General features: G+C 43.5%; 1 protein-coding gene across 1 annotated transcript; it reads left to right on the forward strand.

Annotated features, from left to right (window-relative positions):
- Nucleotides 1–4,351: 4,351 nt before the first annotated feature.
- dohh (deoxyhypusine hydroxylase/monooxygenase) lies at nucleotides 4,352–14,465 on the forward strand. Its single transcript, XM_078198404.1, has 4 exons — nucleotides 4,352–4,681; nucleotides 7,762–7,838; nucleotides 12,223–12,457; nucleotides 13,880–14,465. Exons 1-4 carry the CDS (start codon nucleotides 4,357–4,359, stop codon nucleotides 14,215–14,217), a joined length of 975 nt encoding a protein of 324 aa, XP_078054530.1. The 5' UTR covers nucleotides 4,352–4,356; the 3' UTR covers nucleotides 14,218–14,465.
- The last annotated feature ends 1,128 nt before the right edge of the window (nucleotides 14,466–15,593 follow it).

Consider the following 15,593-nt stretch of genomic DNA (forward strand, 5'->3'; position numbering starts at 1 on the left):
ACAGAAGAAGGTAGAAGTGAGTATGTCCGGGATGCTGGCTGCTTTTCTGAGGCAGCTGGAACTGTAGACAGAGTCAATGAATGGGAGGCTAGTTTACATGATGGACTTGGCTTCATTCACGATCCTGTAGTTTCTTGTGGTCTTGGACAGAGCAGGAGCCATACCAAGCTCTGATACAACCAGAAAGAATGCTTTCTATGGTGCATCTGTAAAAGTGGGTGAGAGTCGTAGCTGACATGCCAAATTTCCTTAGTCTTCTGAGAAAGTAGAGGCATTGGTGGGCTTTCTTAACCATAGTGTCGGCATGGGGCTACCCAGGACAGATTGTTGGACACCTAAAAACTTGAAGCTCTCGACCATTTCTACTTCATCTCCATTGACGTAGACAGGGGCATGTTCTCCACTGCGCTTCCTGAAGTCGATGACTATCTCCTTCGTTTTGTTGACATTGAGGGAGAGATTATTGTCGTCGCACCATTTCACCAGTTTCTCTACCTCATTCCTGTACTCTGTCTCGTCATTTTTTGAGATCCGACCCACTATGGTGGTGTCATCAGCAAACTTGAAAGTCAAGTCGAAGGAGAATTTGGCCACACAGTCATAGGTGTATAAGGAATATAGTAAGGGGCTGAGGACACAGTCTTGTGGGGCACCAGTGTTGAGGATGATCGTGGAGGAGGTGTTGTTGCCTATCCTTACTGATTGCGGTCTGTGGGACTTTATCAAAGGCCTCTGGAAATATCTAAGTACAGAACATCCACATCCATGCCCTTTTATCCACAGCACATGTTACTTCCTCAAAGAACTTCAGTAAGTTGGAGCATGCTCCAGTTTATCATGGACATATTCTCCAATGCATGTGACAACTTTAGCTTGATGATCAGCACAAAAAAAGTAACGTATCAGCTTGCTCCAAGGAAGCATTAGAACCCAAGGTTCAATCCATGACTTAAACCTGTCAGCAGTGGATAGCTTCACTCATCTTGCATTGTCTATATTGATGACGAAGTGTCACAAAGGTGGAACCGGTAATACCGGTTCAATAAGGCTGGGCAGGCAGTTCCTCAGTCTTTGAAGGTTGGCTAATGTTTCATGATCTGCAGTCATCGATTTGTGCTTCCTCCCTCACCTAGGCCTGGTTCTGGTCTTCGGATCATCTCACCGGGGTGGTCTCTGGGCCTGGTCAGTTTGATGATGCCACGGGGTACAAGAAGCTGGAGATGCTGTGCTGCTCAGCTGCCAGTCGAAGGCGCTCTCTGGAGACTCTGTTGAAGAAGGTGCAAAAGCAGAGAGAGCTGGGGCTCTAGGTTGCTTCTTTTATTCCCCTCTTCACGCCCTTCTCAAAAATTCTATGGCCTGTATCCAATACTACCATTGGGCAGGCCAGGAAGATCCAATGAGGTGACTACTCGTTCTCCCTGTGTCTGTGTAGGGTTTCCACTGGGTGCTCCGGTTTCCTCCCATAGTCCAAGTTGTGCTGATTAAGTGGATTGGCCATGCTAAATTGCTCTTTAGTGCCAGGGAGACTAGCTAGGGTAAATGCATGGGGTTATGGGATAGAGCCTCGGTTCACTGGAGGTGTAAACAATAGTTCATTTTGAAACAATTTGGCAGTTAGCACCTGGCCAGGCAGTTCCAGGCCCGTCCAGTTTCGATGAGAAGTTGATTATCCAAGACCTGGCTACATGACTACTGTCTTCCATCTCTGCAGTTTGCAAATTGCGGAGTCTAGCTAGGTTTAAACTTGGCTTCCACATTTTGAAGTTTTATCCATGCTCATGAAAAAATATCAATATTTCTGCAACAATCCTGGAGGTCATGGGTCACCTGACCACAGAGGCAAATGCAAGTGTAAGCCTTTGGTAGACATCAATCTGGGAAATGAAGGGGAATAAGTCTACCTACAAAACTGAAAGTCTATAGAGATATAGTCCTGCCCACTCTGCTCTAGCATGTGAGACTTGGACTGTGTACCAGAGTCATACCAAAAAACTCAAACACTTTCATTTGAACTATCTTCAGAAGCTTCTGAAGGTGCAATGGCAGGACAAAATACAAGACACTGAGATGCTCACCTGAGTTGGCATGCCAAACATCCACATCATATTGAGACAGTCCATACTGAGTTGGGCTCGTCATGTAACTTGACTGCCTGACACTCGCTTAGCAATGCAAATCTTTTAGGGAGGATTTGAGTCTGGGGCGCACTAGCATGCTGTTTAAGCAGGCGTTACAAGGACACTCTAAAGGTTTTGTTTAGGAAGTTTGATATTGGCCCAAGAGTTGGAAGACACTTGCTGAGGATCGGTGCACTTGGTGCAACCAAATAAAAAAGGGTGCAGGCTTCTTCAAACGCAAGAACATATCAGCGGCAGAGTGGAAATTTTGAGCCAGCAGCTTATTCAAAGCTCAATCAACCTCACCCTGTTCTGTTTGCAGCAGAACTTTTCAGGTGTAGATCGCCCTCAGCAGCCACCTACATATCCCCAAGAATCCTATCAACCAGCTCAGATGATGAACATCATCATCTTGGCCTCGAGGGATGAAAAACAACCGGTAGTAGAGATCACAGCTTTGGCGCAGGAATCTTGATGAGTTGCTCCGGTACATCTTGTGTATCACCATAGAATCCCTACCGTGCAGAAGGAGGCCATTTGGCCCCTGATGCCCACAGCTCCTATTGTGCACCGATGGTGGAAGGAGTGAATGTTTAGTGAAGGTGATGGGTGGGATGCTGATCAAGCAGGCTGCTTTGTCTTGAATGGTATCAAGTTTGAGTGTTGATGGAGCTGCACTCGGCCAGGCAAGTGGTGAGCATTCCATAACACTTTTGACACGTGCCTTGTTGAAAGTGCCATGCCATCTGTGCATCAGCCCTCCACTAACTTGTCTAATATTAGCCATGCTTTATGTATGAGCTCAAATAGCAACTGTCAGAAATCTATTTGAACATGGATGGTCTTCATACTCCATAATTTCAGAATCATTTTCTAATGGGAGCCAGTGAATCTTGGTCACTGCCAGGAACTCTAACTGATTCTCCTTTTTCCCTTCTTAATGAAGTGACATTGAGTCTGTTCAAAGGCAATTGAGATCAGTTGGATCAGCTAACTTCAGGCTGGGAATTAAACCTACTTTATAATATTTTTCTAATGATTTTTACTGCTGCCACACAGTGCCAGGGACCTGGGTTCAATTCCAGCCTTGGGTGACAGTCCATGTGGAATTTGCACATTCTCCCCGCATCTGCTTGGGTTTCCTTTGGGTGGTCTGGTTTCCTCCCACAGTCCAAAGATGTGCAAGTTAGGTTGATTTGCTATGATAAATTGCCCCTTAGTGTCCCAAGATGTGGAGGTTTGGGGGAGTTAGCAGGGTAAATATGTAGTGACAGGGATAGGGCCCGGGTGGGTTGATCTGTTGGAGAGTTGGTACAGACTTGATGGACCGAATGGCCTCCTTCTGTACTGCAGGGACTCTATGATTAACATTTTCTGCTGTGCAATGAGTTTCACCAAAAAATGCAGTGTTCTATCAAAGTATAGTAATAGTGATTTTGTAGGGACTGGATTAAGTGTAATTTCCCCCACTTGCTCTGAATGGCAGGGAAATGGGGCAGCACGGTGGCATGGTGGTTAGCATTGCTGCCTCACAGTACCAGGGACCCGGGTTCAATTCCAGCCTTGGGTGACTGTGTGGAGTTTGCGTGTTGTCCCTGTGTCTGTGTGAGTTTCCTCCGGGTGCTCCGGTTTCCACCCACAGTCCAAAGATGTTAGTCCAAGTTAGGTGGATTGGCCATGCTAAATTGCCCTGTGGTGTCCAAACATGTGTAGTTTTGATGGAACGAAAACAGAAAATGCTGGGTCATTCAGAACCAAAACATTGGCTCTATTCTCACTCCACAGATGCTGTCAGACTTGCTGAGATTTTCCTGGATTTTCTGTTTTTGTTTCAGTTTCTAGCATCCGCAGTAATTTGCTTTTAGCTTAATGCAAGTTAGATGTATTAGCCATGGTAAATGTTTGGGGTTACCGGGATAGGGCGGGGGAGAAGACCTGGGTGAGACTCTCTGTCAGAAAGATGGTTCAGACCTGATGGGCTGAATGGCCTTCTTCTGCACTGCATGGATTCTATGATAACATTTGCTGCTGTCCAGTGAGTTTCACAAAAAAATGCAGTGTTCAATCAAAGAATGGTAATAGGTGTTTTTGGAGAGACTTAACTGAGTGTAATTTTCCTCACTTGCTGTGAATGGCAGGGAATATGGTTCAATCCCCCCCTCCTTCCCGCGGAATGGAGTGTCCCATCCTCCCCCACGCAGTCTAGGCTGAATGGGGAAGTCCAGCCTGCTCTCGGAGGATGCCGGGAGATTGCGGTCACGTGTTTCCCGGAGGCCCGGGCCGCTCGGACATGTTGGACACGGAGGCGGTGGAGTCGATCGGCCGGATCCTGGTGGATGTGTCGCGGCCGCTGAAGGAGCGCTTTCGGGCGCTCTTCACCCTCCGCAACCTGGGCGGCCCGCTGGCCATCGAGTGGATCTCCCGGGGCTTCGGCGATGAGTCGGCGCTGCTGAAGCACGAGCTGGCCTACTGCCTGGGCCAGATGCAGGACCGGCGCGCCATCCCCGCCCTGAGCCGGGTGCTGCAGGATCAGAGCCAGGAGCCCATGGTCAGGCACGAAGCAGGTGCTGACCCTAGCAACACGGGGCAGGGTCATCGAGTACGTTGGGGAGAAGGAAAGGAGAGGGTGCAGAATGTAGTGTTATGGCCATAGCTAGAGTGTAGAGAAAGATCAGCTTAATATATGGTAGGTCCATTCAAAAGTCTGATGGCAGCAGGGAGAAAGCTATTCTTGAGTGGCTTGGTATGCGATCTCAGACTCTTGTATCTTTTTCCTGACGCAAGAAGATGGAAGAGTGTATGTTTGGGGTCCGTGAGGGTCCTTGATCAATGTCTCGGGTTTGTTTATGTACTGTAGAAGGATCTGGCGTATACTGGGTTAATGTGAGACTGAGTACAGTACTGCCCACACAGTGATGTAAGAAAACACATGAGCTACACTGAGGATTGGTGTGGTGTTGGCCAGAGATGTGAAGCCAAGGATGGAGAAAGTTCCATGCCTGTATCCTCTACTGTATATGTTATAAGTAAGACTAGCTGTTAACACTTTTTTTAAACGTTCTGGAGCCGACACAATGTCTAGCTACATCATATGGACTTAAAATGTTAACTCTGTTTCTCGCCCCATAATTGCTGCCGGACTTGCAGAGCCTGTCCAGATTTCCAGTATTAGCTTTTGTTCCTGGGCAGTTATCTATTCTTTGAATTGGTGTATACGTACTGGTTATATTTGGATCTGTTGGATTCTCATCAGTATTAAAGAATTCAGGTTGAATAATAATGTTGGGAGTGGGGGGGTAGTTGTTCATGGTTTAAAACAGGTTGCCTGAGGATTTCTCTTTTTCTGCCGCTGAGGTACTTTTATAAACATAACAATCTTGTTACACAAGCAAACACAGCCACAAGTAGCAATGCAATAAATAATGAGTTCATCTGTTTTGATGGTGTTGGTTGAGGGATAAACATTAGCCAGGGTACTGAGTGTACTCCCCTACTTTTCTTCAAATCGTGCAGTGAAATCTTTTAGATCCACTTGAACAAGCAGGTGGAACTTCAATGTAACTCCTCGTTTGATAGATGGCATCTCTGACAATGCTGTGATGGCTCAGTCACTTGAACAACCTTCTATCACTAAGCCAAGCTGTCAACATGATAGCTGGACTGAGTGTTAGAAACTCATAGTTGTAAGCTGCTTAGGTAAATGTATAGGACCTTTTATCATCACCTGTCTTTTAAATATAAATATTCTGTTTGATTTACATCTGTGTTTGCAATGTATCTAATCTTGAGTACCAGTAACACCCATGTGCGCTAATTCCTCATCCACACTTTCCCCAAAGTATTTGTTTCACTTCCCTAGCTTCAATTTCCCCGATGCCCTCAAATGCATCACATCCCCTCCTGAGTACTTAAAAACCAGCACCCCTCAAACAATTCATCACTTAATGGTTGCAACATAATTGGAGATCCACTTTCTCATGAAACATCATAGGCCTGATTTTTAACTGCTTAAGTGAATTCCAACTGTTTGAATGACACTGAAGGATATCAATTAGTAGCTAATATATTAAAATGGTACGTTTGTGAGAAGATATCATGACTTGTTACAAATACAGAATAATAATATGTGCTTGAGCTGGAACCTGAAACTGTATAATTTGTAAACTTCCATGACCAAACAATTTGATTGTGAACTACTAGTTATGTGTTTAACAATTATGTTTAGTTAAAGTCACAAAATTCCATTTCTCCAGCAAAATAATACTTTGAGGAATGTGACAGACAGGAAAGTTCAGAAAATGACAGCCAAGAAAAAAAACCTCTAGTCCATCCAACTAGTCCCATTTAATTATAATGATCAGTCCATCACAATGCAAACGCTCCCCAACCATATAATATCCAGGAAGAGAAGTGAAACCAGATAAAAACATGGCTAATTAGAAAAGGGAGTCTGGAAAATTCCTTTAAGCAAGCACATCGACCTAATATATTAATATTATCTTGTCATTATTTTAGGAACCTCAGTTGAGTCTGTATTTCTCTAAAGTATACAAACCCACCTTTTCAAATTCTTTAGTCTCCCAAAATGGCCCTCCTTTGCACCCTCTCCAGTGCCTCATTGTCCCCATGTTGTGAAGAGACCGAAACGGGACAAAATATTCTGTCATCCAACCAAGGTCTTGTACAAGAGCAAAATTGGGTGCTTTGTATTCACTGGATGAAACAATTTAAAATGATTTTTGCAGTTACCGTTGCTTCAGAGCATTGTTCATACAGTTGGCACAGGTATGTAGCTGTTTTCATACGCCAGTCTCCAAGCTTTTTGGAGACTGATGTATGAAAACACCTACATATCTGCATCAGCTGTGGCTCTGTTGGCAGCACACTCGCCTCTGTGTTCAAGTCCCACTCCAGGGCTTGAGCGCAAAAATCAAAGCAGAGGAAGCATCGCAGTGCTAGAGGTGTGGTCTTTTGGATGTTAAACCAGGGCCTGGTCTGCCTGCTTTGATAGATGTAAAAGATCGCCTGGTGCCATTTCTGAGAAGAGCAGGGGAGATATCACCTGTGTCCTGGTCAATATTTATCTGTAACTCAACACCACAAAAATCAGATTATCCAGTGATTATCATATTTTTTGTGGGAGTTTGAGCACAAATTAGCTCAGTGTTTTCTAAATTACAACAGTGACTACACTTCAGATGTACCTTATTGGCGTTAAATCCCTTGGAGACACCTGGTGATTGTGGAAAATGATTTGTAAATGTAAATCTTTCTATTTTTCATCAGTGGCTTTCTGTTGCTATAGAGTGCAAATATATTCCATATTTTATCCACCCATGCACATACCACTAGATGTGTATATTTATATAATGTGTAGATGTATGTACATCCCACACGCTCGTTATAATGCAAACTTGTGGCTCAACCCTCAACACAAAAATCAAAATCATCAATGGAAACAGTCCTGAGCCCTGCAGAAAATGATGAGGTAACAGCCTCCAAGCAGATCTCCCCTTCAGTTACCACTTTGTGCCTGCAGTCATTCAGCCAATTCGCAATCTGCTGCAGTTGATGAATGTTTATAAATTTTTTCTGGAATCTACTTGGATTGCATTTTTAAAAAATGTTGTTACTATTATTTCAGGTGAGGCATTGGGAGCTATTGGAAATCCAGAGGTCCTTGAATTATTGAGACGTTACTCACGTGATCCAGCTGTAGAAGTAAGGATATTTCAATTTAATTTCGTAGGTGCGTATTTTAATTAAGATGAGCTTCTGACCACATTAATACTAAAACTGCTTATCTCCACCTTTATCATTGCCCGACTGCATCCGCGCCTCTCTCCATCTGCTGCTGTAATCGTCATCGGTGCCTTTGTTGCATCTGGATTTGACTATTCCAACACTCTCCTGTCCAGCCTCTTAGATTCTACTCTCCATAAACTTGATGTCATCCAAAATTCTGCCTGTGTCCTAACTCTCACCAAGTTCTGTTCACCCATCACCATTGCACTCATTTACCTGAATCAACTTCTTGTTCAGCAAAGTCTCTTTAAATCCTCATCCTTGTTTTCAAATCCCTCCCTTTCCAGTCTCCAGCCCCACTACCTTCCACTATCTGCCCTCCAGTTTTAATTGCTGCACCATTGGTGGGGGTGCCTTCAGTTAGTCAAGGCCTAAAACCCTGGAATTGTCCCTCCCTAAACCTTTGCTTTTCTACCACTCATTCTTCCTTTACTGCGCTGTTTAAAACCAGCCCTTTGACTCTGCTTTTGATCATCTACCCTAATACTCCTGGTGTCTGGTTCGTCACTTTTATTTAACCGTTGTTCACTTTTAGCAAAGAAGAGGGTATTTGGGGTAAAAGATCTTATTGCTGTTAAATGCGTTTGAAAATAGGAATATTTAATGGATATGTGGGTCATTTAGTATTTAAAATGCCTAGTGATGGAACCATGTCCCTCCTCAGCACTGCTGCTAAGCATAGTTCTAAACAAATCTTTTAAAGCTATACCAGCCAATAACCCAGTGATTTTCCAGGGATAGAAACTGTAACATAAAGGGCCAGAACACGTCTGGCTTTTCCCCCCCAAACACAAATTTCTTTTCCAGCTCTTGAGCATCGCAAGTCATCTCTGATCCACATATATCAGAAAGAGGCTAAGCCCAGGAATTGTCCAAGGCACACTCCCTATTTCATATCAACAAAAACAAAATGCTATCCAAGAACAAAGCAGCAAGGGGGGACGGGGGACGGAACGTCTTCATCTAAAAGTGTATTGAGGTCAGAAACCTGTGGAGGGGGAAAAAGCAAGCGTTTAATAACAGCTTGTATTTCTAAAGTGGCATCAGAGCTTTTTGATTTGATTTATTATTGTCACATGTATTAACATACCGTGAAAAGTATTGTTTCTTGCGCGCTATACAGACAAAACATACCATTCATAGAGAAGGAAATGAGAGAGTGCAGAATGTAGTGTTACAGTCATAGCTAGGGTGCAGAGAAAGATCAACTTAAAAGTCTGACAGCAGCAGGGAAGAAGCTGTTCTTGAGTCGGTTGGTACGTGACCTCAGACTTTTGTATCTTTTTCCCGAAGGAAGAAGGTGGAAGAGAGAATGTCCAGGGTGCGTGGGGTCTTTAATTATGCTGGCTGCTTTGCCGAGGCAATGGGAAGTGTAGACAGAGTCAATGGATGGGAGGCTGGTTTGCGTGATAGATTGGGTTACATTCACGACTCTTTGTAGTTCCTTGTGGTCTTGGGCAGAGCAGGAGCCATACCAAGTTGTGATACAACCAGAAAAAATGCTTTCTATGGTGCATCTGTAAAAGTTGGTGAGATTCGTAGCTGACATGCCAAATTTCCTTAGTCTTCTGAGAAAGTAGAGGCAATGGTGGGCTTTCTTAACTAAAGTGTCGGCATGGGGGGAACCAGGACAGGTTGTTGGTGATCTGGACACCTAAAAACATGAAGCTCTTGACCCTTTCTACTTCGTCCTCATTGATGTAGACAGGGGCATGTTCTCCTTTGCGCTTCCTGAAGTCGATGACAATCTCCTTCGTTTTGTTGACATTGAGGGAGAGATTATTGTTGCTGCACCAGATTCTCTACCTCATTCCTGTACTCTGTCTCGTCATTGTTTGAGATCCGACCCACTACAGTGGTGTCGTCAGCAAACTTGGGTGCATTGGATCCGGCGATTTTACATGCCTTCATCTTGTAGCCTGTTATGTCTTGCAGACCTTGCCATAGTCAATGGGGGTCGGTGTGGCTAGCCTGGGACTCTAGCTTGGCCCGGTACTTTCTTTTGGCATCTTTGATGGATCTCCTGAGATCATATCTGGCTTTCTTGTATAGGTCAGTGTCGCCTGACTTGAACGTCTCAGACCTGGACTTCAGCAAGCAGTGGATATCCCTGTTCATCCATGGTTTCTGGTTGGGGAACATACGGATTTGCTTCTTTGGCACACAGTCTTCTACACACTTATTAATGAAGTCAGTTACTGTAGTGGTGTACTCGTTCAGGCTGGTCGCACCAATTTTGGAACTGATTTTATCTTGAGCACTCCTCCATTGTCTTTGTTAGATCTGCTCCTGCCCCACACCCATGCCCGGTTGAATGTCCCTGCCTTAATAGGCTTCAAAAATGTCACGAAGGACCGAGATTAACAACAACTATCCCTCTTTGTTCTTGAATCTTGACTGGAAGTTATTGATTCCAGTTTCTTCTTTCGTACACAGCTTCAAATTACACACCCTCTACTGTGTTCAACTGGGATGATCCTAAGGCAACATGGCGCACTGCGATTGGCTTCAGACTAGGGTGAAAAATTTAAACCAGAATTCCCTCTTTGGATTGCTATCCAGTGACCACAGGGAACCTAAGTTTTGGATTGTTTGTGTGTCAGTGCTTAAGGTGCAGCAGAACTTTCATGATGTATTTCAAATTCAGGTGTGTTTGCACTATATCTGTAGAATTTTGGAAATTGGTATCTATTTTACAAAATGCTACTTATTGATCTATCCGAAGCAGTGGCAATAAGTCTTTCCAGCATCAATGTGGCTTTCTAAATGACTGCCCCAATTAGAAGGTATCAATAAATTCTTCTTTCACAGTGCGGTCACCAAATACAGTAAGCAAAAGCACTGCTGCTTGTGCTCAAGATCACAAGACTTGAGTTCTAAGCAAAGCTGGGTCTGCTTTGGCTATCCCATTATTGGACAGATATTGGAACCGTGGAAAAGTTGCAGTTTATACAAAGAGGGATAGTTGTTGTTAATCTCGGTCCTTCGTGACATTTTTGAAGCCTATTAAGGCAGGGACATTCAACCGGGCATGGGTGTGGGGCAGGAGCAGATCTAACAAAGACAATGGAGGAGTGCTCAAGATAAAATCAGTTCCAAAATTGGTGCGACCAGCCTGAACGAGTACACCACTACAGTAACTGACTTCATTAATAAGTGTGTAGAAGACTGTGTGCCAAAGAAGCAAATCCGTATCTCGAAGACCGCACGATAAAAGCATGCTGTAATGATGAGACTTGTAAAAACAAAGCTATGCTCACTAAGCAGAACAGATTAGACCAAATAACAGCTATGGTGTCGGGTGTTTTGAATTCAGTTCTTTGAGATCCCATGTGCCCATCTTCAGGTTATCTTTGTTTGTGTCCTGTAGTGGAATCTGAATCTTATAATGAAAGATATGAGTGAACCTGGGTAAAACCTTGTTTGTTCTCTTGGAGAAGTGGGAAGAGAGCGAGGGAACATAACATGCAGCTGTACACCTAAGGATACACACATTCTCTCTCATTTGTCAACTCATTTGCTGTTGAGTTGATTTTTATTTTAGGCAATAATTACAAAATGGTGGGCTCCAATTTTGCAGAATTTGACAACCCCATTGGGGCTGTTTAACTGTTTACCCGGGTTCACTTCCAGCTTTGAGTGACTGGAGTTTGCGCATTCTCCCCATGTCTGTGTGGGTTTCCTTCCACATTACAAAGATGTGCAGATTAGGTGGATTGGCCATGCTAAATTGCCCCTTAGTGTCCCAATATGTGCCGGTTAGATGGATTAACCATGGTAAATATGTGGGATCATGATGTGAAGATGCCGGCGTTGGACTGGGGTAAACACCGTAAGAGTTTTAACAAAAAGTTTTAACCAAACTGTCTCTGTATGCCCTGTTTGAGAGCAGATATCCACTCCATCTGACGAAGGAGCAGTGCTCCTAAAGCTAATGGCATTTGCTACCAAATAAACCTGTTGGACTTTAACCTGGTGTTGTTAAAACCCTTACTGTAAATATGTGGGGTTACAGGGATGGGAAGGGGGAGAAGGCCTGGGTAAGATACTCTGTCAGAAAGTCGGTGTAGACTCAATGGGCAAGATGGCCTCTTCTGAACTGTAGGGATTCTAAAATGATAGCAGTAATATAACCAGTGCATCATGATATGCTGATGAAGCCAATTAACATATTCAGTTCATTTTGATGGGATATTAGAATGGTGCTCCTCCATGATTCTTTTTAGGGAGACTGAATTGTTCTAATTTATTTTGATACCTCATAATCTGATAAATGGTTAATTTGTATTGAAATGTTTAGGTCGCTGAAACTTGCCAGCTGGCAGTTAAACGAATTGAATGGCTTCAGAACAACAAAGACCAGAGTGAAAGCCAGTACTGTTCAATTGATCCTGCTCCCCCAGCTCCGGAGAAAGATATTAAGAAGTTGAGGGAAACTCTCCTGGATGAATCCTTGCCCTTATTCGACAGATACCGAGCGATGTTTGCCCTGCGGAATATTGGAAGTAGAGAAGCAGTCTTGGCCTTAGGAGATGGTATGTATTTTATCAATTTTTTAAAAAATTGTAATTTAGGGTTGGCGCATCAATGTAAAACCATTGATTGTTTTCTCGCCGTTAAATCAGATGTTGTAGCCTCATTTGACCTGACCAAATTATATGGGCTGACGCTGCAATGCAGTACTTTGGGCAGGCTGTGCTGCTTGAAGTACTGTCATTTGGATGAAATGTTAAACAAAGGCCCTGGCTTGGTTTCTCAGGGTCACAAAAGATCCAATGGCATTTTTTGAATAGAAAAAAGCAGCAGGCTCTCGGTACCCTCCCTATCCAACCTTTATCGCTCAGCCAAGATCATTGAAACAAATGATTGACTTATTTCACATGGGATCTTGCTGTGCTCACGTTGGTTGCTATATTTCCACACATTGGTCATGAAGTCCTTTGGAATGTCCTGAGAATGCATAAGGCTCTATACAAATGCTTCCTTTCAAATATTTTTGTAAGCAGTTTATTGCTTTTACCATTCCACAATATTTTCATATACCACCATGTTGGCAAATCTGGGGAAGACCCAAACTTCTCAATGTTTTTGATATATTGGATATCTTCTCATCAGTTACTGAGAAATAAATATATAATATTCCCTAGTGAGATGCTCCGTGCCGAGACTGTAGTTGGCGGAACAGTTTTCTCCTCTAAGGGATCTAAATCCAAAATGGTTCAATTCTATGGGGCTGAAATATAGTACTCAACTTGTCCCAGACCTTGGAAAATTTCTCTTTGAAAATGGCAAAAAGCAAATTCAAACTGACACACATTATAGTATCTAAACTCTAAATTAAGCTGCAACTTTTAATGTAAAGAGTAACTTTATCTTGTCTATCACGACCATCTTAAAGTAGATGAGGCCCTGAAACCTAATTACAGGCAGATGAAACTTGGATCGATTTATAATCATTTCATATCATAGAATTATTTTGGTAAGTTGGGTGGGGAACTATTGGAGAGAGTCTTTTTTTTTTCTCCCAGGCCTACACTGGCAGCTACTTAAGGCAGTAAGAAGTTTAACAACACCAGGTTAAAGTCCAACAGGTTTATTTGGTAGCAAAAGCCACACAAGCTTTCGGAGCTCCAAGCCCCTTCTTCAGGTGAGCTACTTAAGGCAACAGGATTCTGATAGGGCTGCTGGCATTCTAGTTGAAAAATCTTATTATGTTCACATTTTGGGGCGCCGTTGATGTTTTGTAACTTGTAGAAAGGCTGTCGAAAACTTAGTTGTTTATTTAGACTTTTGGAAAATAAACCCACAGTAAATCAGGAAATTGGCTTATTATTTACACTGTACCATTAATCACTTTCCAAACTTAAAATGTGCCAGATCCTGTAAATAAGCAGTTCTGGATATAAATTAGATCTGAGTTTGGGTGGTGACGTCTAATTTTGTGTATTTCCCTGCAGGTTTGCAGTGCAACAGTGCTTTGTTTCGACATGAAATTGGCTATGTCTTTGGCCAGATGCAGCACGATGCCAGTATTCCGCAACTTATAACAGCATTGAAAAAAGTAGATGAAAATCCCATGGTCCGTCATGAGTGTGCAGAAGCTTTAGGATCCATTGCCAAAGAGCCATGTGTGGAAGTATTAAAAGAATATCTACATGACAGTGAACGTGTAGTGAAGGAGAGCTGTGAGGTGGCACTGGACATGCTTGAGTATGAAAATGGTCCGGAGTTTCAGTACGCGGATGCATTGATTAAATTGAAAAAAACCGAGTCTGAGAATTTAACATTGTCTTAATGGAACTCTCCTTAAACTGCTGAAAAAGTTTGGGACTTGACGTCATGCACACACTATTCCCAGAAGTTGTAACTTGCCTACCCAAGTCATGTATTTTCTGATGCTATTGTTCCTATGTTTAATTTGAAATAATGTAGAAACTGTAATGAAATACATCAAGCTTTATTTATTTTGTGTCTAACAAATTTAATAAATCAGAAGTTTATACCATACAAAGTGTTAAATTCAAGGTTAGTCTTCTAAACTTCACTTTGGATCATATTTAGTTATTGTTACTTGGTAACTTTAGACTATATTAGTTTAGTTTATTTATTAGTGTCACAAGTAGGCTTACAGTAACACTACAATAAACTTAGTGAAAATCCCCTAGTCACCCACACTCTGGCGCCTGTTCGGGTACACTGAGGGACAATTTAGCATGGCGAATGCACCTAACCAGCACGTTTTTCGGACTGTGGGAGGAAACTGGAACACCCGGGGGAAACCCACGCAGACATGGAGAACGTGCAGACTCCATGCAGACAGTGACCCAAGCCGGGAATTGAACCCGGGTCCCTGGCACTGTGAGGCAGCAGTGCTAACCATTGTGCCTCAGAGCTATCCTATATGGAGGGCTGCATGGTAGCACAGTGGTTAGCAGTGGCACCAGAGTTCAATTCCAGCCTTGGGTGACTTGCACGTTCTCCCCATGTCTTTTCTCCAAGAATTCCGGTTTCCTCCCACAGTCCAAAGATGTGCAGGTTAGGTGGATTAGCCATGTAAATGTATGGGGATAGGGTGGGTGAGAGGGCCTGGGTAATATGCTCAGTGAGTCGATGCAGACTTGATGGCGGTAGCACAGTGGTTAGCACTGCTGCTTCACAGCTCCAGGGTCCCGGGTTCGATTCCCGGCTTGGGTCACTGTCTGTGTGGAGTTTGCACATTCTCCTCGTGTCTGCGTGGGTTTCCTCCGGGTGCTCCGGTTTCCTCCCACAGTCCAAAGATGTGCGGGTTAGGTTGATTGGCCAGGTTAAAAAAAAAAATTGCCCCTTAGAGTCCTGGGATGTGTAGGTTAGAGGGATTAGCGGGTAAAATATGTGGGGGTAGGGCCTGGGTGGGATTGTGGTCGGTGCAGACTCGATGGGCCGAATGGCCTCCTTCTGCACTGTAGGGTTTCTATGATTTCTATGATTCTATGACTGAATGGCCTCCTTCTGCACTGTAGGGATTTTGAGTCCAAAATCCTATGCAGTATTGTGCAAGCTGACAATTTAACACCAGCTTGACAGGTGCTATTTGGTGGGAATTAGTTTAAAAATGTATTAAAAGGGATTTAAAGTCTTAAAACGCTGGACATACTCAGCCGATCAGGTAGCATCTGCCACATATTTTCAGTA

This window comes from Mustelus asterias, chromosome 26 (assembly GCF_964213995.1).
Source record: "Mustelus asterias chromosome 26, sMusAst1.hap1.1, whole genome shotgun sequence".
Taxonomy (NCBI): domain Eukaryota; kingdom Metazoa; phylum Chordata; class Chondrichthyes; order Carcharhiniformes; family Triakidae; genus Mustelus; species Mustelus asterias.

Excerpts from the sequence above, each read along its gene's own strand:
- dohh (XM_078198404.1), top strand. The coding sequence starts at position 4,357 with ATGCCGGGAGATTGCGGTCACGTGTTTCCCGGAGGCCCGGGCCGCTCG. Across the intron at positions 7,839-12,222 it reads CACGTGATCCAGCTGTAGAA|GTCGCTGAAACTTGCCAGCT; the intron begins GTAAGGATATTT and ends TGAAATGTTTAG. Across the intron at positions 12,458-13,879 it reads AGTCTTGGCCTTAGGAGATG|GTTTGCAGTGCAACAGTGCT; the intron begins GTATGTATTTTA and ends ATTTCCCTGCAG.